A 21,327-nucleotide genomic window follows, 5' to 3' on the forward strand; every position below is an offset into this window, starting at 1 on the left:
CTCCTTTCTTCACTTATTTTGTAAGATGTTCAACATCTACTTCAGGCTAAGGATAACAATCAGGCTTATAATCCTCTCCAGACAGTGTAGTTCCTCAATAGATCTGCATTAGCTGAGCTCCATTGCCTCAGGCTTAGCAATTTCCAACACATTTGCAGACCCCAAGGACATGCAAAATCCAGCAGGAGCACAGCATGTTGGGCCAGTCAGTCTGACAGTGACAGGGAATGATGCCCAGAAACACTCCTGTATCCACTTCCAAAGTTTTATGTTCATGTTTCTTTTATAGTTTTAGGCTCATGATTATTGAAGAAAATATTTTAAGGTTAAAGGAGAACCTAGTAATGGGAAAATTTAAACCGGCTTTAAAAGACAAGTAAGCTCTCTACTATAGGTACGGGAACTCACAACTAAACAGACCCAGTCCTCAAGGAACGTAAGGCATTTATATTGCTTGAAAGTAAAATAATGTTAATAATTAATGATATTAATTATAACATTATATCATATAGAATTAAAGGAAGAGTAGGTTTTAAGAAGATGCAAAGCAGTAGTAGATCTTCAAAGTAACTGAGGCTGAAGGAACATACACATAAAAGTTATCCAAACTACTAAAATAGTCAGTTTTACTGTTGGTTAAAAAAAGGACAAGGAAGGTGTTTTAAGACTCATTGTATTTGGTTCCCTGAGACCATCAGCATGAGGTTCTGCATAAAGAAACAAGGTGTGGTTGGAGAGGGTAATTATGATGATAGAAATTAAAGGCCAACCAACAGAACCCCAGAAGTATGGAACAGTAGCTCTTGATATGACAAAGCAGAAATGTCAGGATAAATAAAGAGGGTGGTAACATATAGCTATGTTTCACTAAAAGGCAGCAAAGGGGTGTATGACTGGTGAGGTGGGTATAAGGGCTTCATGAAAGCTGGCGATTTTCTAGTTCTTGGCTTGGTGGAGGAGGTGACATGGTATTCACTTGGTAACAATTGATTAAAACTCTTTATCTTTTTCTAAACAATGTGTGGGTTTTTTCTTTAGGTTTGGTACATATATTTCACAATAAAAGGTTTTAAGAAGATAATAATACATGAAATGTAAATTCTAAACTGCAAAGTCATCCTTCTTTTCTACTTCTTATAGTAAAAATGATGATTCAGAGCTCAAGGCAAAGTTCAATGAACTTCAAAGAATCACTCATTTAACTCACAGCCATTCTAGTAGGTGCTATTATTGTGCCCTTTTTACATAAGAGGAACTGGTGGCAGATATTTCATCATGTGACTAATTCCGACAGAGCCAGAATTGTAAGCCAAGTGTCTGGCTCTAGAGTTCATGCTGTTACCCTTTATGTCACAGTACGTCCAGAGCAGTGGTTCTCAAAGTGTGGTCCCCAGATCAGCATCACCTGGGAACTTGTAAGGAACAGGCATTCTCTGGCCCAAGCCAGATGTTCCGAACAAAAAACTCCGAGGGTGAGTCCAGTCATCCTGTTTAAAAGTTTTATATAGGTGATTCTGATGTGCTGAAGTTTCTGAAGAACTGGTCTGAATCAGCAATGACAGTTAAACATGTTTGTAAGATGGTGCATATTTGATGCAAGTTATACTCTCACATTTTTATCTTCACAACAATCTACTGAGTCAGGCAGTGAATGCATTTCAATTTTACAAATGAAGAAATAAATCTGGAAGACCAAAGTAATAAAGGAGAAACTCAAACACAGGTCTTCCTGGTGCAAATTCTAGGAATTTCCACCATAATCCAGTTGCATAGTTAATGACAGTCCTGAAGTATGAAATAAAGCCCCTGCTCTATCTAGAACAGTATAAAGATTAATTGGGAAGATAAAACAATGTATCTTTGATAATAAACCATGTGAATATTGATAATAATAATAATAAAAATGCTGTGTGTTTGCATGTGTCTGACATTTTGCCTGGATCTGTCTAATCCTTCAGGGAGGTCGAATGCCCTGGGCCAGATCACTTTCTCATATTTCCCAATTGTCTTTTATGTGAATACTATACTTAAGGAAGGTAGAGGGCATTAGATAAAAGGGACTCTTTCCACCTGGATAATTAGAGAAGATTTCAGAGAGGATCTGAGTTCAATGGGAGGCAAGCAGAGGTATTTGGGCAGAGATGGAGAAACACGGGGAGAAGAAATGGCATGGAAAATAATGGAAGTGAATTTCAATCCAGATTATAAAAATTAATAATCCCAAACTGGATTTTTAAAAATTGTATTTTAATTGAACTTATTTCCAGACACTAAAAAAGAAAAAAAATCTGTTGATTTAATTTTGAAATGTGAGAGTTTAAAAAAGAAAATTAATCTTATTGGTTAAAGTTATATTATTTCAAAGACCATATGATACTGAGGTCTTTCCTCAGGGGGAAGGAGAAGGCAGGTTATTTGCATAACTCACTATTTCAATATTCTCATGAGCTAGTGGTTAAAAGTCTATTTATTTCCATTTAAAAATAAATATGGCTATCTCTTACTTGAAAAAATTCCAAGTGACATAAGCATTTTATTTTAGCATAAAAATAATCCAAAAATGATATTTGGGCTAAAATCTATTTTTTAAAAAATAATTTTAGGGAAAAATAAATTTCTTTTCAGTGACCATGACTTTAGTATTTAGTACTGTCTTTAGGTAATACATTAACTTAATGATGACTTAGGCTTTGTTATGCTATGACACATACAAATAACTTTTACTTTAAAATGAATAATACATATTATAAAAATGAGAGTAAGAATATATAAATTAAGATATCACATATGGAGAAAGGAGTCTTGAAATCTATGAGCCTTAGATGTAATCATCACTATTTAAATGACTATACCAAATTTTAACAACCATTACTCAAGAAAAAGTCACCTTAAAACACCCAATTTTAACTTAATTGACTTCGAAAAAGTCAACACCATAGGAAAATGTCACTTCATAGCAAAAATGTTTTCCCTTAAGAATGTGAATTAAGCACATTATTACTAGTAAGATTAAAAATAGTGATTTTGCTGAAACTTAAAAACTAAAGTAAAAAGACTAAGTATTAAAAACTAAAGTCATAATGAAGAAAATACTTCACGTGCATTATCATTGGGAACTAGATGCAAAATCAAAAATTAAAATTGTTACCTTAGTCAAGTTTATTTTAAAAAGAAGATAACCACCCTGTACCTGATAAGCACACATCCTCTTTCCCCAAGAACAAATGAAGCATGACTTTGTAAGGCAATGATAATGTGGTGCTCCTGGTACACTTATGAGAAGAAAGTAATATGGTAATTCATAGTATGACACCAGCTTAAGACTGTACTGTCAATAAAGGCTAACTATCCATTGATTGTGATGACCAGATATTACTGTGATTAACTATAAGAACCCATTGGTTAAGGGGTTCTCCTTTGATGGCAAAATATTGGAGCCCTGTCCAAATTGAGACATTTCTCAATTCAGCAGTAGAAAGCAAGACTGCTATTACTGCAGAAGTCAGACGAACATCATGAAAATAAGAAAAAGCTACTGTTGGTAAGAAAACTTTGGCTTGGTGGGTCATATGTCAGACCAAATATGGAAATTCCTACATCCTTAGAATGTTGTTTAGTTATGACACTGCTTCTTAATTCATTCACAACCAACCCAAAATTGATGTAGCTAAGGATGGTGATTCTATAAGTAACCAATATTGTTATACATAATTAACAAAAACTAAGAAGAACAGAATATATTATTTTTGGCATGTTGAACTTCCCAAATGATTAGGTAAGAGAATTATGTTGGAGTAATTACAAAAGAATTACAAAGGAATATGTTGAGATTTTTCAAGGATTGACTAATCACCAAAAATACATACTAACAACTTATTTTCTCATCTTTTTCAGGAATAAGGCAGAGACACATGAACTACTTTGCCAGATAATTTTAGCTTATACTTTCAAAACGCCAATACTTTTATCATTCAATTGCCATGGAAATCTCTCCAACACACATTATTCTTTTTTTCTTGATGACTAATGAACCATAATGATTACAGTGGGCTACAATAAAAGTACAAAGTTGTCTCATGCAAAATGGCCCAGATAACTGTACTGTTTAGTCCTTGTGCATGTGTTAGCTGGTCTTTCCTGTTACTGTCAGTCTTTGAGTTTCACAGTAGTCACTGGAGTGAGTACACCCACCTCTTTTCCCTCTAATTATTCATGTTCCATGTGTTAGAAAAAATGAGTGGTCTAGATAAATAGATAAACTGGGTTAGATTAAACCATGCCAAGGAGTTTGGGGGGTCTGTCCTGAGTTTTTGCCTGTTTTGCCTGTAAGATTGCTGAGTAAGTACTTTAAATTTTTGTTTTGTTTTGTTTTTTGATAAACTGGGTATTTCCATGATACTAAATTAGGAAATTCTATTTCTTGAAGATAAAAATCTCTTTCAGAGGATTGTATTTCACAGGATATGGGCATCACTGTTGCTGTCAGCAGGTCTCTTGCCTTGGGTTCCCATTAGGTCCCTGGCTCACTTTGCCTAACCTAGGCACTTGGGATCTTGCCTGATCTGCCTGAGGGTAGAATAAAATGAAGGGGGAAGAATGGGGTATGACATCACTTTTGGAGGAAGTGTATTATTGCTAATAACCTAACACACTTTGTTCTAGCCTGCTAAGTAGTGTTATGGGGCCAGATAAATTTAGCAATGAGAATTTTCCTCTGACTTGTTTCCATGACAGAGTATGGGACATTTTTAGCTCAGCTGAATTAAGTAAGGTCTATAGTAAAGGGACATTCTAGAAGGCAATTTTCCCACTCATGGATGATACATCATAACCACCCACTTGTGGGATACAGAAAACAAAAATTTTTAGTACATGTGCTGCTGAAATGAGCACAACAAAACTTTTAAAACTGATAAACATCTTTGGAATATTTGGGTGAAGAGAAAAGTAATTTGATTAGTCCATTTCTTTCTATGATGCAGTCATATGAAACTCGTGAACTCTTGGTAGGACCTGGCTCAACTGTTAAATGAAAAAAAATAGAGCAAACAAATAGAGCAAACAAGTTGGTAAAAGATTCCTGTTTGCCTTGGGGAAGCTCTTAGTTTCAGAGATGGGCACACATAGCAAAACAATACCCTTGCTTCCTACAAGCTAGCTTGCCCCCTTCCTGAGAGGAGGTGGGACTGGCAGAGAGGCACCCTGCTCCTACAGTGAGGGCTCCGAGGGACATTTCTGTACTTAGCCTGCGCCAGCACTCCAACGACTTCCGCATAAAGGTCCGCCACGATGTGCATGTTGCCGGTGTTAGGGCCGAGGTACCTAAAGGAGATATAATCAGACAGGGTAGGGGTCCCTGGTCATCTAAAACCAGATTTAGTTTTAATCACAAACCTTGTCAAAATTCGAAGGTGAGAAATTACTTTACCCTTCTTTGTATTTAAAGTGCTTGAAAGCCAAGTTAATAACGTCATGTATTAAAGTGTCTAATACAGGATGAAGTGGAATCTGTAAAAAAAAGAGATGGCTCTTAACTTGAGAGTATTAAAGATCAAATCAATAAGAGTACTTCTAATAACTACATATGGACTTCAGTAATCCATAAATATAATTCATGTTACCTAGTATTTGAAATTCATAAATAAACCTAGACTTTAAAAGCTTAAGTAATTTTCAGATAAATAAATCTTATCTAAAAATAACATTAAATTAATGACCTACCTGTTTCAAAACTTCTATCAACACTAAAGAAAAAATAAAATCAATGGCGAGGTCCCGTCTTTCCATTAAATAATCTCGCTGCTGTTCATCACTGTAAAATTGAAAATATTCACATTAACTGGCATGAAGATATTGCGAGTGATATACTTTAAGACTGAGGACTCATTCCCAGTGGACTGCAAGTCAGACTCGGTATTATGAGACAGCAGTGGTAAATACAGTATTTGCTGAAGCTATTCCCATTACTGGGGTGGTACAGGGGACAAACAGAGTCAGAATATTTGACTTCAACTTTTACATTTTCAACCACATCAACTTGAGGAGCTATTTGTGAGTCTATAACCTCATCTTGTGGGCTTTTCTAAGGTATGTTTCAACCCCTTAACTCTATCATATGTAGACTGGATACAAACACCAGACGGGGCTACCATGCATGTAGTATAGAGTGAAAAGATCTTGTGAAAGGAGTTAACCAATGTAAAGACCACAAGGAACAGAACTACAAGGGGGGGGGGTGAAGAAAGATTACAATTGTTTTTCCCCCATGTGCTATTATTCCTCTTTACCTTTTGTCTCTTGATATTTATGAAAGGAGGAAGTAAAAAGTATAAAGAGGTATTTGAAGAGAGAGAGAGGTTGAAAAGTAGATATGAAAAGAGATAGAAGAGGCAGAGCGGAGTCATTTGAACTCATTGAAAAGTCAGGGAGCAGGATTAGAAAGATGGAAATGTGAGTCATGTCCCTCCCCGATCTTCTGCTCATCTAATTTACTGAGGGGTGACAGGGAATTGAACAAAGGAAAAAAAAAAGAAGAAATGAATGTGGAGTTGCCTAGCACAGAAGAATAGTGGCTAAGATCATGGACTTTGGTGTGGAATTATGCCTCTTCTCTTTTCCAGTAATGTCCCCATCTATAAATGGGAATAATAAGAGCAATTATATAAAGGTTTGCTTGACTATTAAAAAAAATAAAGCAGTCTATTCTCCCAAACATACAACTGTTAAATACTTCGGTGTTAAATAGAAGAAGAAAGGATGACAGGATTTGGACTTATTAGGCAGATATTTTCAAAATAAGTCAAATAATATCTTAAATATGAAATGTTTTCCCTTTAGTCCAGAGGAAATGAGCAGAAAGAAAGGTAATATTCAAGATGAAAAATAACTTCTGGAGAAGCTCTCTAACAGTCAGCAAGTCAAACTGAGGCTGGTGGATGCCAAGGGAACTGTAAGGAAGGGTTGGCACTCCTTCATTCAGGACCATTTAGGAGCAGTCCTGGCAGGAGGAGGAGCAGTGAACTGAACAGAACCATCCATCTGAAGTCCTTCAAGACCCACCAGAAGAAGGAGCAAATACCACACAGAAAAGAAGAAACCATACAGAAATGCTTTTAAAAAGAAGGCATTCACAAGTTTAACCTAGAGATTGTATCGTGGAATATGGAAACAAGAAGCTTGACTACTAAGTGGAAGGAGGACTCCCAAAGATGGTCACCACAGCAGAGAGAAAATGTTTGTGTTGGATGGCTCATCAGGGTCTTCAAAAGGGGCCAAAGGATCTTGAGAAAGTAGCAGTTCTTGTTAGAAAAATATTTTTTAAACCTCTAAGTCTATTTTATTTATAAGCCAATCATGCTTTTAAATACAAGTAAGACATATACTTTTCCAATAACGAATTCAGCTCTATTGCTGGTCTGAGGTCTAACTGCCAGGAGCCAGAGGCATTTGACAAATTTACTTGGCAGTCAAAATGTTGATATTATACTAATCTTAGAAAACATAACCCAAGTACACATTCATCACATTTGACAGTTTCAGTTGTTCATGCTTCTCCCAAAAGTTCCTCTTCTCTTTTTTCTAGTGAGACAAATTTACATTATTAGCTACATTATGCTCTGGAGATCCGATTCTTTGTCTTTCTCCCAAACACACACAGTTGTTTTAAACTTTCAAATGCTAACTCAAATGCTACTGAGTTGAATTTCACTGTCCTGATTCTGTATTTGATCCTAGCAATTACTTTGATCTCCTGAAAATAATCAATCAGTAACATGATAAAAAACTATTGTTTTTAATTTACAAAGCAATGAACTCATGAAAAATCTAGTTTTAGTAACTAAATTCTAACAAAACTGAGGAACAAAACTAAAGCTCGCCTAAGTCAACTCACTAAAAACTGCCCCAATTCCTACCTGCAGTAATGTTTTAATAATACCTGTTCATAAGCTAACAGGTAATATAAGACATGTAATAAAATGATTCCATTAATATAATAATTACGTGGTCTGAATTTTCAGACATAAGAATTGAAATTCTGTGTTTAAATTTTTTTTAAGATTTTATTTATTTATCTTTAGAGGGAAAGGGAAGGAGAGAGAGAGAAATATCAATGTATGGTTGCCTCTCATGTGTCCCCTGCTGGGAACTGGCCTGCAACCCAGGCATGTGCCCTGACTGGGAATCGAACTGCGATCGTGTGGTTCACAGGCCCGTGCTCAATCCACTGAGCTACACCAGTCAGGACCTGTGTTTAAAATTTAATACATTAAAAAGTATGTATGAGGAAAGGCTGATAATTGGTACAGGGTTCCTTTTCAAGGTGATCAAAATGCTCTGGAGTTAGATGGCGATGGTGGCATGACACTGTGAATGTACCAAAAACACAGAACTACACACTTTAAAAGGGTACATTTTATTGTTATGCCCCAATAAAAATTCCTTCATCAGCTAAAAAAATGCAAAGTTATTAATTCCTCCCCCAAACAAAATAATAAATTCATGATTTGAAAATTGTAGAAATTCATGAACATTATAAAATGAAATTACAAATTTAGATGGATCATAATTTGGTAAAATTACAAGTCTTCTATTTCAAGAGAAGTCTATATTTTAAAAAAAAAATATTAGGAGTGTCAAAAATGAGAGGGATAAATCACTTACAAGAAGTAGTTGATGTTTGATTTTCTGAGGGATCAATTTCAGTTTACTGTCTTTAAAAGCATAAAAACATGCATAACCAATTCAGGTAGAGAAAGCTAGTTTCTTTTGAAATAATCCTTTAAAAAAGGTAAGTATATTAAACTTTCTTATCTTTACTACCTGTTTGTGGTGGCTGGATTTCAAACATATGAAATCACATGTATTTACCTATATTTGGAGGATATACATTCACTGGATAGTGTGTGTTTTGGTCTGATCGCTGCCAGAGCACTCATGTGGCAGCAAGTTATACTTTTCCAGCCCGCACAACAAATAAACAAAATTCTGCTGGAATGGAAGTTAGAGGTGCTGGAATCTGACCTCTGCATTTTGCTCACGAAAGGACTGAGTTACAGTGATGTGGTCAGTTGCCCAAAGTCACACGGCTAATTAGTGGAAGCTCCAAAACCATGGCAAGCATCTAGATCAGCATCTGTCCATGGTACGCTGGCCACTGAAGGTTACTACCAAGGATGAAAACATCCACGCAGCATGGTGTGGAGCAAGCAGCAGCTCTCTGCTCTCAGGTAAGAGATTGGAAGTGAGACTGCCCAGAAAAGAAGCAGGCAAAAGGATAATCTTGGCCCTTTGCAACTCACCCCACCAATGTTGAACTAAGGCCCTGTGACTTTTCCACCCATGACAGTAGCCAGTAACCAGTATTCCCACCATGACACCTGCAAACAAGGGGCTCTTGCAGCACCTGCCAGGTGTCTGTGTGAAGAGGCAGGAACACGTAGAAGACTCTTAACTTCCATTTCAATTTATGTTTCTTAAACAAATGAAAAAAAGAGGGAAGGAAGGGAAAGAGGGAAGAAAAAAATAAATCAAAAGAAAAAAATTATAATCCTCAAAATCCTTGCAAAAAAGAAATGTACCTTTTTGATTTATTGCTTGTTCTCGGCCTGTATTCATGTGACTCATCCTCAATGCCATTTTGCCTTTTATACCAGTCAAACAATGTGCGCAGAATGGAAGGTAGGCAGTACTCAGACAGGGAGCTCATTGAGCTGATGACCTATAGAGAAAAACAGGTGATTAAAGCAGTGATTTTTCATCCTTTTCCATCTCACAGCACACATGAACTAATCACTAAAATTCTGCAGCACACTGCAAAATATATATTTTTTTGCAGATCTGACAAAAATAGGTATAATCTGATTCATTCACAGTAGACAGTTATTGTGGTGTTGGCTGTTGTCATTTTTTAATTTGACAACCTAAGGGAAAAGAGGTCAGTGTCTCTGACTAAATAGTCAGGTGTTGCATGTTCTAAAAATTCTCATGGCACACCAGTTGAAAATCACTGGATTAAAGGCTTTGGTGGCACTTTCAATTACTAAGAAACCTTTTATTTCACAAATAACTCCAAGCCACAGTTACAACAAAGTTTCCCTATTATCACAGCCCTTTCTTTAATAATCTTTATTAGTACATTCCCAAGAGCCCAAGTTGCTTAATGTTGACAGGTGTTTCTTAGTTAATAATAATTTTGTTCTTCAAGAAAGTTAATTACTTTGACTCCCTTTCATTCTAGAAATCAGATGTAAATTGCAAACAGGTTGTTCATGGACTGCAAACAAATTGTTTCCCCACACCAGCTAAGAAGTATAGTGCTGTTTATGTCTTAGGTCCTCAGAAATGCTGTTCTATAAATAATTGCATTTATTTATAGAACAGCATTAATTAATGCAATTACATGAGCTGTTTAGGTGAAATAAGCAAACCTATCCCCCAAACAAATAACTTAAGTGATAATAGAATGTATGGTTTTCTGCCAAATAATAAAATTAGACTCCAGATGTGAGTCAGTAGCAATAATTTATTGGTATTACATTAAAGGTGAACTCCTCCCCTCTTCTTTAAACAAACATGCCTTTGCCTTTGATATCTGGAAATAATCCTACTCTTTTACTAATTATCACCAAAAAATGAACTTCTATCCATCTCTCACGTTATATGCAAAAATTAACTCAAAATGGATCATAGACCTAAGTATAAAATCCTTGAATCTTCTGAAAGAAAACAGAGGGGACAGGCTTTGTGACTTTGTGTTAGGCAAGGATTTCTTAAGTATGACACCAAAAGGTCCATGGGAATTCAATATAGTGAAAGTCATCAACATTAAAAGCTTCTGCCTTTATAAAGATATTGTTAAGAAAGTGATAAAAAAAACAGGCCACAGATGGGGAGAAAATATTTGCAAAGCACATATCTGATAAAGGCTTTGTAACCAGAATATGTAAAACTATAGTGAGATGGGTTTGAATTAGCTGATTAACAAGCAGTATAAGCAAAGTATAACTCCTAGTGCTGATGAGGCAGTAGATAAAATGGATATGTTTATATAATGCTGACTGAAGAAAACAATTGGCAAAATGTATCTGGAAAGTAACTTAGAAATACATACCAAGAACCTAATGAAAACCATCCTTAATAAGCTCACTCTTAGGAATTTATCTCGAGTACATAATTAGAGATGAGTAAGAATGTTCAGGCAGCATTACTTATAAAAGAAAGAGAGACAACCTAAGTGTTCAGCTATATGTAAATGCCTTAATACAATGGGGATTTTGACGTAGATTATCTATGAAGCCATGAAAAAAATCACATTCTAAAAATATTTATTAACGTGAAAATGTTCATGATATAATAAGTGAAAAAACAATGAAAAAAGTCATTTAATTGGTGCAATCCCAATTTGGTATAGATACTGTATACGTATACACATACAGAAAATAGGGCCAGGAGGAAATACACCAGCATATCAAAAGTGCACGTTGAGGCCAGGAGTTCTCAGGAGAGGCATGTTAACTAGAGGGAGAGGGAGTGGGGAGTTAAAGAGGAATGAAGGTAGGATTTTACTTGGGCCTATTTTAGAAAGGGTAGAAATTTGAGATGAGCATCAAGAAGGAAACTAAGCAAAGAAACAAGGCAGGAAAGCTTCTGGTAAAGAAGTTGCAAAATAACTGTTTGCTGATAATGATTATAATAATGAATTTAATGAATACTTTGAGTCAACTGAAAGAAGAAATATCTGCCTGGTGCAGAAACTTTGGTATACTAGAGTGGGGAGGGGGGAAATGTAAAAAATTGTAAGTTGGAACAAAATTATAGAAGGTATCTAATACCAGTCTGAAAATATTCAATTTTCTTCTGTAGAAAATGGGAGGTCCCTAAATATTTTTGAGTAGGGAAATCCATCTATAAAAATGGTGTTTGGGAGGTTAATCTAGCAGCGATGTTAGGCTGAACCAAGGGGGTTTGCGAATACGCATACACACACGCTTAGTTGAAAGAGGTCACTGCAACAGTTCCAGGCATATACTGACCAAGGCCGGAGCTGGAGAGGTGGAAAAGAGGGGGAAAACCTTAGTTAACTTAATGTATTTCTGGAGTAAAGCAGGCTAGGCTTAACTTCCTTTTACAAAGCAGGAAACCAGAGCAACAGGAGCTGAAGTGCTTCATGTCAATAGAACTTCCCACCATCACCTTTAAAAGAAGCTCTAAGATTGAACAAAAGCATTGTTTTTTCTCCCAGACTCTATCTTGATAACCTTATTTCATATTCTCTCTCTTATGACTATCATTACATGTACATACACAAAATTGTACATTATCATTGGTTACAGGCTAATACAAGTTAAAGTACATAGGTTATTGCATTAGCCTGCCCTATGAACCTAGTCGCCATTTGCTTTTTTAAACTAAAAAATTTTTTTTTAAAAAGAGCCTCCCTCCTCCCACAGACACACATATTTCCTTATTGTTTTTGTGGGTAGAACAGCAGTAGATTTATGGAGGAAACAAATCACAGTGTGTGAAGGAAGTAATTTATCAGTTGTCTTTGAAGTTATCCCAGCACAAAAAGTCACCACCATCTAAAATGTTTTGAGATGGTCCTTGACCAGTGTGGCTCAGTTGGTTCGGCATCATCCCATAATGCAAAAGGTCGCTGATTCGATCCTTGGTCAGGGAACATGCTTGGGTTGTGGGTTTGGTCCTCGGTCAAGGTCAATGTTTCTCTCTCACATTGATGTTCTCTCCCTCTCTTTCTCCCTCCATTTCCCTTTCTCTAAAAATAACTAAATAAAATCATAAAAAAATAAAATGTTTTGAGTTGGGAAATAAAGGGGGTTCTTCCCACAGAAGAAAAAGGATCAGAATTCAGAGTCCCTGACTATGGGTTAATTCTGTTATAATTATTGCAGATGTAATCAAATCCAAACAACTTTACTATTATATTTTAATAATTTAAAAATACTTGTGTAAGTTTGAATGAAATTTAAGGAGTCATGATGACTAAATGTAATGTGGTATCCTAGATGGTATTCTGGATGATATATTAGGGGAAAACAAGGAAAATACAAGTAAAGTATGGAGTTTAGTTAATAAGGCACTGATGTTGGTTATGACAAAGGTACCATGCTAATATAAGATGCTAACAGGAGAAACTGGGTGCAAAGTATGTAACAACTGTCTGTGTTATCTTTGCAACTTTTCTATAAATCTAAATATAAAAGATTTTATTTATTCATCTTTAGAAGGGAAGGGAAGGAGAGAGGGAGAGAAATATCAATGTATGGTTGCCTCTTGTGTGTCCCATGCTGGGAACTGGCCTGCAACCCAGGCATGTGCCCTGACTGGGAATCGAACCGCGATCGTGTGGTTTGCAGGCCCGTGCTCAATCCACTGAGCTACACCAGCCAGGGCTAAAACTATTTTTAAAACATTAAAAGTTTATTTAAAAATAGTTGTGTGGAATAATTACAAGTTCCACTATTCCCTACAGACCCATAAGGGTAATATGAACCTGCATTTGTCTCTTAAACATCTCTGGGTACAGCACATAAAATTCCACTACTGCACTTAGGTGTAACCCACATTCTCCCTTGAGAACATCAGTAGTGTCCTTCCAACCTCAGCTATAATGACTTCATCTACCCATTAAAAAAATCTTCCTTTTTCTGTCTGACTTATTTTGCTTAGCCTCATATTCTCGAGATCCATTCATATTGCCTCATATGGCAGTATTTCACTCATATGTGGGATATAAAACTGAAAGCAACAAATGAATAAACAAGACAAACAAAAGCTGACAGACAGACAACAGTATGGTGGTTAACACAGGGAAAGGGGGTGGGTGGAAGAATGGTAGAAAAGGATAAAATGGGTCAAACATATAGCGACAGAAGGAGACTTGAATTTGAGTGGTGAACACACAATGTACTATACAGATCATGTATTATAGAATTGTATACCTGAAACCTAATAAAATTTAAAAATAAAAAGTTGTCCTGAAGCCATTTTTGGTATTTCATTTTAGTATTTTATTTTGGTATTATATTATGTCTACTGGACACACTTTCCATGGCAAATACACTGACACAATCTCAGAAGAGACGAAAGGTCAGCACAATGTAGATGTGTATGTTTTTTCCATTTCTCTGTTACTGCCCTTTGACGTCCAGGCTTTCAGGAAGGAAGGGTAGAATTTGTAAAGACCTAGCCCTCAAAGCTCAGGAAGGGAGGAAGGTTTAGTTGCCTTCCTTGATTACTAGGCTCCTTCACTTATGGGAAGCTGAGGCCATGGTAAGATGAATTCTAGCTCTGTGCTGCTGTTGAAAGGGGGCAGGCGCATTCACAAAGATGTTCTTGTTGTATTTTAATGATCATATTCTTCCATCATAGATGAGCTTGGTGCTGTGCAGCTTGAGGAGATGAAGTGCACAGAATCACAGAATGTTTCATACTGGTGTTTTGGTTTTTTTTTTTTTTGAGGAGGAGGATGGGGGTGTGTGAAAAATGTACTTTGCAAATGTTTTCCTAATGTTTATTTTGGCATTTTATATATAAATAGGCTACAAGAGACTGTCCATTATGTTGTAGTTAAGACATTGATTTTTCATAAGCATTTTATTATATTTGCTAAATGCAAATAAGGAAAGTTTACCCATAAATACTTGAATAATTACTCAGTGGAGTCACTCCATATTTTACAGTAATAAGGCTGATTTGTTCTGAGTGATGCTAATGAAAAGTTCTAAAGTTACTTCACTGATTTAATTTCTTAAACTAGTTCAAGTGGCCAAGCACCTAGGGGTCAGGGTGTTCTCTAGGTAACACCACAGAATAATAATCTACTAAAATGATTCAATTTTTTTTAACTTAATCACACATACTATTTCTAGATTATAGCATTCAACAAGTCATGAAGGCTAGATTATAGCATTCAACAAGTCATGAAGGCTTAAGAGTACTGTATTACAAAGACAGAAAACTGTACTTGAACAAGAATTAAATAAAAATAAAAAAAATATTTAAAAAAGAGTACTGTATTACAAAAACAAAATATTATGTTCTCAATACATTAAATAAATTTTTTGAAAATTAAGAAAAGATATTTATTAGTAGATTTTAACATCATTTTAAAAACAATTTTATTATTTTTAGAGGGAGGGGAAGGGGAGGAGAAAGAGATAGAGAGAAACATCCATGTGAGAAGGAAACATCCATCAATTGCCTCTTGTTCACACCCAACCCAACCCACAACCCATCATGTGTCTTGACCAGGAATTTAACTTTGACCTTTTGCTTGGGGGGACAATGCCCAACCAACAGGTCTACACCAACTAAGCCACACTGGTCAGAGCTTAACATCTTGGACCATTTTATGGACATACTGTTCCATTGGAGAATAAGAAATACTGAGTAACACTAACACGAATCCAATGTTAGTTCATTTGTTTTTACTCTTAGTTGCTTTTACTTTCATTTACACGTGTTAAATATATTTTCATAGAATTACAGCATTAGAATCGATGTTGCAACACTAGAATTTCACCTCCTTCCTTTCTAGGGAAGTTACTACTACCCAAGATGGTAAAAAGCTATTTTAGCTCTGTGAAAATTACTAAAAAGAAACCTCATTTAATAAAGGAGGCAGGAAGCTGGAAGAGAGAACTCTCATGTACATGTCACTCAGTGTACACCATGGATCCCAATAGGAACAGATGATGTTACTTCTCTGCCAGGAGGTGACAGTATATTACTACCTTGGCAGGAGGAAGAAAAGATTCCTCCTTGCTGAGTAGCATCTCAACCAATGGGAGACTTCCATAACTCAGCCAATGAGAAGCCACTACACTTCAAACTTTCAGTTTCCTCCAATGGACTCTCGGTTTACAATAGACCCTCCGAAGTCCGTTAATGAACACTCTTGTCCTTTGTTTCTCTGGACCTGCATGTGTTTCACCATTAGACTGCATGTCCCAAATTGCAATTCTTTGTGTTCCCAAATAAATCCATATGCTAGAGAGATATCTGGCTGTCTATTTGCCCAAGGTCAACAGCTCTGTTATAAATGTATAGATTTGTTTTCTGTTTTAGAGACATATTTAACATATTAATAAACTAAGGTGCCTCAAAATATATAACATCTAGAAGAAAACCCCAATAGAAATTACTTAGAACATTTGAGCAAATTATCTGGAATTATCTAGAATTTATAGAGATGACACTGGTAAATAATATGTCACACTGATTTGCAAATAGTTGCAACTTCATGTTCTCAGAATATCATATGTGATGATCTCACAAGCCATGTTTTCATAGTTGCATGAGTACATTGGAAAGGTCAGCTCATCTTGGGTTCAATTTACAGCTTGGCCCAGTATTGGCTGTATGAACTTGGGCATGTTGCCATTTCTTTGAAACTCTGTGTTTTTGAGCTATACATTGAGACTTAAGAATACTTAACTTCACTGGGTTTTTATTAAGACTAAATGAGATACTATAACAAGTGGGCACATAACAGACCTTCAAAAATGTCTGTTTCTTTTTTCCTTTTGTCATTTCCAAATGTTGAAACTGAAGCACAGACATAAAACGTTTTGACACTGACTTTGAAGTCAATGACAGAACAAGTGACAGAACGAATGACAGAACTTGATGAAACAATTTATTTACTGGAGCAGATAATTGTTGCTTTTAGTTATATTGGACAAAAAATTAAAAAGGTCAACCTATCTTTTACCCAAGTACAAATTATCAGGGTATCTATCAGAATCCTTTAGTTTGCATTTCTACCCTCCTGGCTCCAGCAGATGTAAACACAGTGAGAAGTGCTTCCTGTAGAGGTGACAGAGCACACTGCCTGTCTGAAATTAGCTCTATTGGAGAACACTGGGCTCCCAAGTTTGCTGCTGGCAACTGCTTAGTTCAAAGCAAATGAAAGACTTCCGGCCAAGATGGAGGCATAGGTGGATACACTGTGCCTCCTCACACAACCAAAAGGAGGAGGCAACAATAATTTGAAAACAAAAAACAACCAGAACTCACAGAAGAAACTGTATGGAGGTCAGACAACCAAGGAGTTAAGAAACATTCATCCAGACTGGTAGGGGAGGCGGAGATGGGCATGCGGGCAGAGAGGACTCTTGGCAGGGTGGTGGCTGGAGAAACTGGCGAGGGGGTGGCTAGTGGAGCAGGCAGTCCCACATTCTCATGCAGATAAACCAGGTGAAACAACTGGGGAGTGAGACAGACCATACAACCCAGGGCTGCAGCATGGGGAAATAAAGCACAAACCTCTGACTGAAAAAACCTGTGGGGGTTGAGGCGGCAATGGGAGAAACTCCCAGCCTCACAGGAGAGTTTGCTGGAGAGACCCACAGGGTCCTAGAATGTACAGAAACCCACCCACCTGGGAATAGGCATCAGAGGGGCCAATTTACTTGTGGGTAGCAGGGGAAGTGACTGAAAACCGGTAGACAGTGGAGCAAGTGCCATTGTTCCCTCTTAGACTCTCCTCCCATACAGCATCACAATGCAGCGACGTGGCTTGCCCTGCCCTGGTGAACACCTAAGGCTCTGCCCCTCATTACATAACAGGTGCTCAGAGATGACAAGAACAACAAAAAAGGCCCAAGTGAAACAACAGATCAAGACTCCAGAAAAAACACAACTAAGCGACGAAGAGACAGCCAACTTAGCTCTTCAATCTGATAGCCAACCTATCAGATGCACAGTTCAAAACACTGGTAATCAGGATGCTCACGCAATTGATTGAATTTGGTCGCAAATTAGATGAAAAAATGAAGGCTATGCTAAGTGAAATAAAGGACAATGTACAGGAGTCCAACAGGGATGGGAAGGAAACTGGGACTCAGATCAATGGTGTGGACCAGAAGAGAGAAAGAAACATTCAACCAGGATTTCTGGGAGGATGGCAGCAGAGTAGGACAAAGGATTTTGCTTCCCTCCACACGCCGGAGAAAAACCGGGCTGATCTGCAGAGGGGCACAGTGGATAGCCAACAGGGACCCAGCATATAGGAAGGCAGGACTCCAGAAAGTGTAGTGGACACTGAATGACCAGAGGTTGAGTAGAGGAGACAACCGCAGATCAACAAGGTACAGGGAACAGAGCAGTGGCTTCAGAACCTCCACCGGGCCTCACTAGGGCCCTGGCCTGGCCACCCGGGTCTCTGAGAGCTGAGGGCAGGTAGCAACAACCCTGGGAGAGAACGAGTCACTGGTACCCTCCCTATCTGGCAGGGCAGAGATTGGAAAACACCAGGAGAGATCGGTGTGCCTGTAGTGGTAGAGAGAGGAGTGGGCATTGGGAAGCAAACCAGAGAGCTCTGATTACCCGTGGAGTCAGGCTGCGGTTGCTGGTTTGGGAGAACTGAGAGCTGCCTGTGCGTTCCCTGTAGCACGGGGTCGGAGTCTGGTCTGCCACACACCCTGCGAGTCTCAGGCTACTGGCGGGGCCCCTGGAGGAGAGCCAGCCAGCAGCTCCATCCATACCCAGCCGGGTGCAGACTGGGAGGCACTGGGAGTCAGGCTGTGGCTGTCAGCTTGGGGAACTGAGAGTCTCCCCTTGTTCCCTGTGGCACGGCATCAGAGCCTGGTCTGCTACAGACCCTGCAAGTCTCGGGCTACTAGCAAGGTCCCTGGAGGAGAGCCAGCCAGCAGCTCCATCCCTACCTAGCCATTGCAGACTGAGAAGCACCAGGAGTCAGGCTGTGGCTGCTGGCTTGGAAGAATTGTGAGTTGCCCTGTGTGTTCAACCACAGCACTGGGAAAGGTCCTCGCCCAAGCCTGTGAGGCCAGGAAAGCCTGGCTGGGAGCACGAACCCTCACGCCAGGCCAGGGCTGGGAAGCCTGGGGAAAAATCTGCTCTCAGTGGGGCACAGGAGAGTGGCGCCACTCTGAATCTTGCGAGGGCACTGGCGAGACCAGTTGAGTTCACGGAGACGCGAGAAAGGCCACACTAATAGCCCCTCAGGCTGCTGCAGCTAGTGAGACCAGAAGAAAAGGTTTGACCAGCTGGAAACCAATAAGAGGAGTAGGTGGAAGCGGAGAACACCAAGATACCTGCAGGAGACTGCACCACTGAATTTTACAGGCATCCTACCACAGAAGTTCACACCATAAACCCAGGGAACCAGAACAGATCTATATAAGAAACTGAGACCAACAAGAAGAGCAACACAAACAATGGGAAGACAAAGAAACAATCCCCAAATGAAAGAAAAGGAGGAAGTCTCAGAAAGAATGTTAGATGAAATAGAGGCAAGTCAACTGTCAGATATTGAATTCAAAGCACTGCTTATCAGGAAATTCAAAGAGCTTACAATGAGCTACCAGAAACTACAGGGGAGCTACAATGAACTCTCTGCAAACTATACCAACACAAAAAAGGAAATAGAAACCATCAGCAAAGGCCAAGAGGAAATGAAGAATACAATTTCTGAACTGAAGAACACAGTAGAAGGTATGAACAGTAGGATCGATGAGGCGGAAGACCGCATAAATGAGATTGAAGACAGGGTAGAAAGAATCTCCCAGACCGACCAAGTATTGGAAAAGAGAATCAGAAAAAAATGAGGAGAGTTTAAGAGAAATGCAGGATAATATGAAACATAATAATATCTGAATAATAGGAATACCAGAAAGAGAAGAAGAAGAACAAGGGATGGAAAACCTACTTGAAAGAGTAATAATGGAAAATTTTCCTAAGTTGAGGAGAAATAAAGTCACGCGAATCCAGGAACTGCAGAGAGTCCCAATCAGGTGGAATCAAAAGAGGCCTACTGCAAGACACATCATCATTAAAATGGCAAAACTCCAAGACAAAGAGAGAATCCTAAAGGCAGAAAGGGAGAAAAAGGAAGTAACATACAAGGGGGTCCCAATAAGGTTGGCTACTGACTTCTCACTGGAAACATTCCAAGCAAGAAGAGAGTGAAAAGAAATATTCCAAATAATGAGAATCAGAGGCCTACAACCAAGGCTACTTTACCCATCAAGGGTCTCAATCAGGATAGAAGGCCAAATAAAGAGCTTCCAAGACAAAAGAAGTCTAAAAGAATATGCCTCCACCAAACCAGCTCTACAAGAATTACTGAAAGGGCTGCTTTAAAGAAAGGAAGGAAAAGAGAGAGATGGAGAGGAAGACAGGTACATAAATGGNGGTTGGCTACTGACTTCTCACTGGAAACATTCCAAGCAAGAAGAGATTGAAAAGAAATATTCCAAATAATGAGAATCAGAGGCCTACAACCAAGGCTACTTTACCCAGCAAGGGTCTCAATCAGGATAGAAGGCCAAATAAAGAGCTTCCAAGACAAAAGAAGTCTAAAAGAATATGCCTCCACCAAACCAGCTCTACAAGAATTACTGAAAGGGCTGCTTTAAAGAAAGGAAGGAAAAGAGAGAGATGGAGAGGAAGACAGGTACATAAATGGCAATGAATAAGTACCTTTCAATAATAACCTTAAACGTAAATGGATTAAATGCACCAATTAAAAGACACAGAATAGCTGAATGGAAAAGGTAGTATGGCCCACACATATGCTGCCTACAAGAGACCCACCTCAGGTCAAAAGAGCATCACAGACTAAAAGTGAGGAGCTGGAAACAAATTTTCCAAGCAAATGGACAAGAAAAAAAAGCTGGGGTAGCAACTCTCATATCAGACAAAATAGACTTCAAAAAAGGACCATAAAGAGAGAACCAGAAGGTCATTTCATAATACTCAAGGGAAGAATCCACCAAGAAGACATTAACATCATAAATATATATGGACCCAACATAGGAGCATCCAAATATATAAAGAAAATCCTAGATGACCTCAAGAGAGATATTGACAGCAACACAATTATAGTAAGGGATTTTAATACCCCACTGTCTAAAATGGACAGATATTCCAAACAAAATATCAACAAAGACATTGCAGCATTAAATGACACCCTAGATAAAATGGACCTAATTGATATATATAGAGCCCTCCATCCCAAAGAAACTATATACACATTCTTTTCAAATGCACATGGATCATTTTCAAAGATAGACCATATGACAGGACACAAAACGAGTCTCAACAAGTTCAGGAAAATAGAAATCATACCAAGCATTTTCTCTGATCACAAGGGACTGAAATTGGAAACCAACCCCACAGGAAAAAAACGCAAAACACCCAAAAGCATGGAGACTGAATGGTTTGCTATTAAACAATGAATGGGTCAAGGTTGAAATTAGGGAAGAAAACAAAAACCTTCTGGAGACTAATGAAAATGAACTCATAACAACCAAAAACTTATGGGACACAGTGAAGGCGGCC

At 38.1% G+C, this 21,327-nt stretch overlaps 1 protein-coding gene across 4 annotated transcripts in view; it reads right to left on the bottom strand.

Moving 5' to 3' along the window:
* The window catches only part of FRY (FRY microtubule binding protein), a 449,099-nt gene that overhangs the window by 247,047 nt on the left and 180,725 nt on the right, over nucleotides 1-21,327 (bottom strand). For all 4 annotated transcript variants that reach the window (XM_037037290.1, XM_037037291.1, XM_037037293.1 and 1 more), the window contains exons 4-7: nucleotides 9,579-9,718; nucleotides 5,722-5,812; nucleotides 5,429-5,508; nucleotides 5,242-5,322 (exon numbers count right to left, since the gene is read on the bottom strand). In XM_037037290.1, coding sequence (XP_036893185.1) covers nucleotides 5,242-5,322; nucleotides 5,429-5,508; nucleotides 5,722-5,812; nucleotides 9,579-9,718 — 392 coding nt within the window. The remainder of the gene's footprint in view (nucleotides 1-5,241; nucleotides 5,323-5,428; nucleotides 5,509-5,721; nucleotides 5,813-9,578; nucleotides 9,719-21,327) is intronic.

The sequence above is a fragment of the Sturnira hondurensis genome, unplaced genomic scaffold (assembly GCF_014824575.4).
Source record: "Sturnira hondurensis isolate 20B ecotype Veracruz unplaced genomic scaffold, ASM1482457v3 Scaffold0022910, whole genome shotgun sequence".
In the NCBI taxonomy this organism is placed as follows: domain Eukaryota; kingdom Metazoa; phylum Chordata; class Mammalia; order Chiroptera; family Phyllostomidae; genus Sturnira; species Sturnira hondurensis.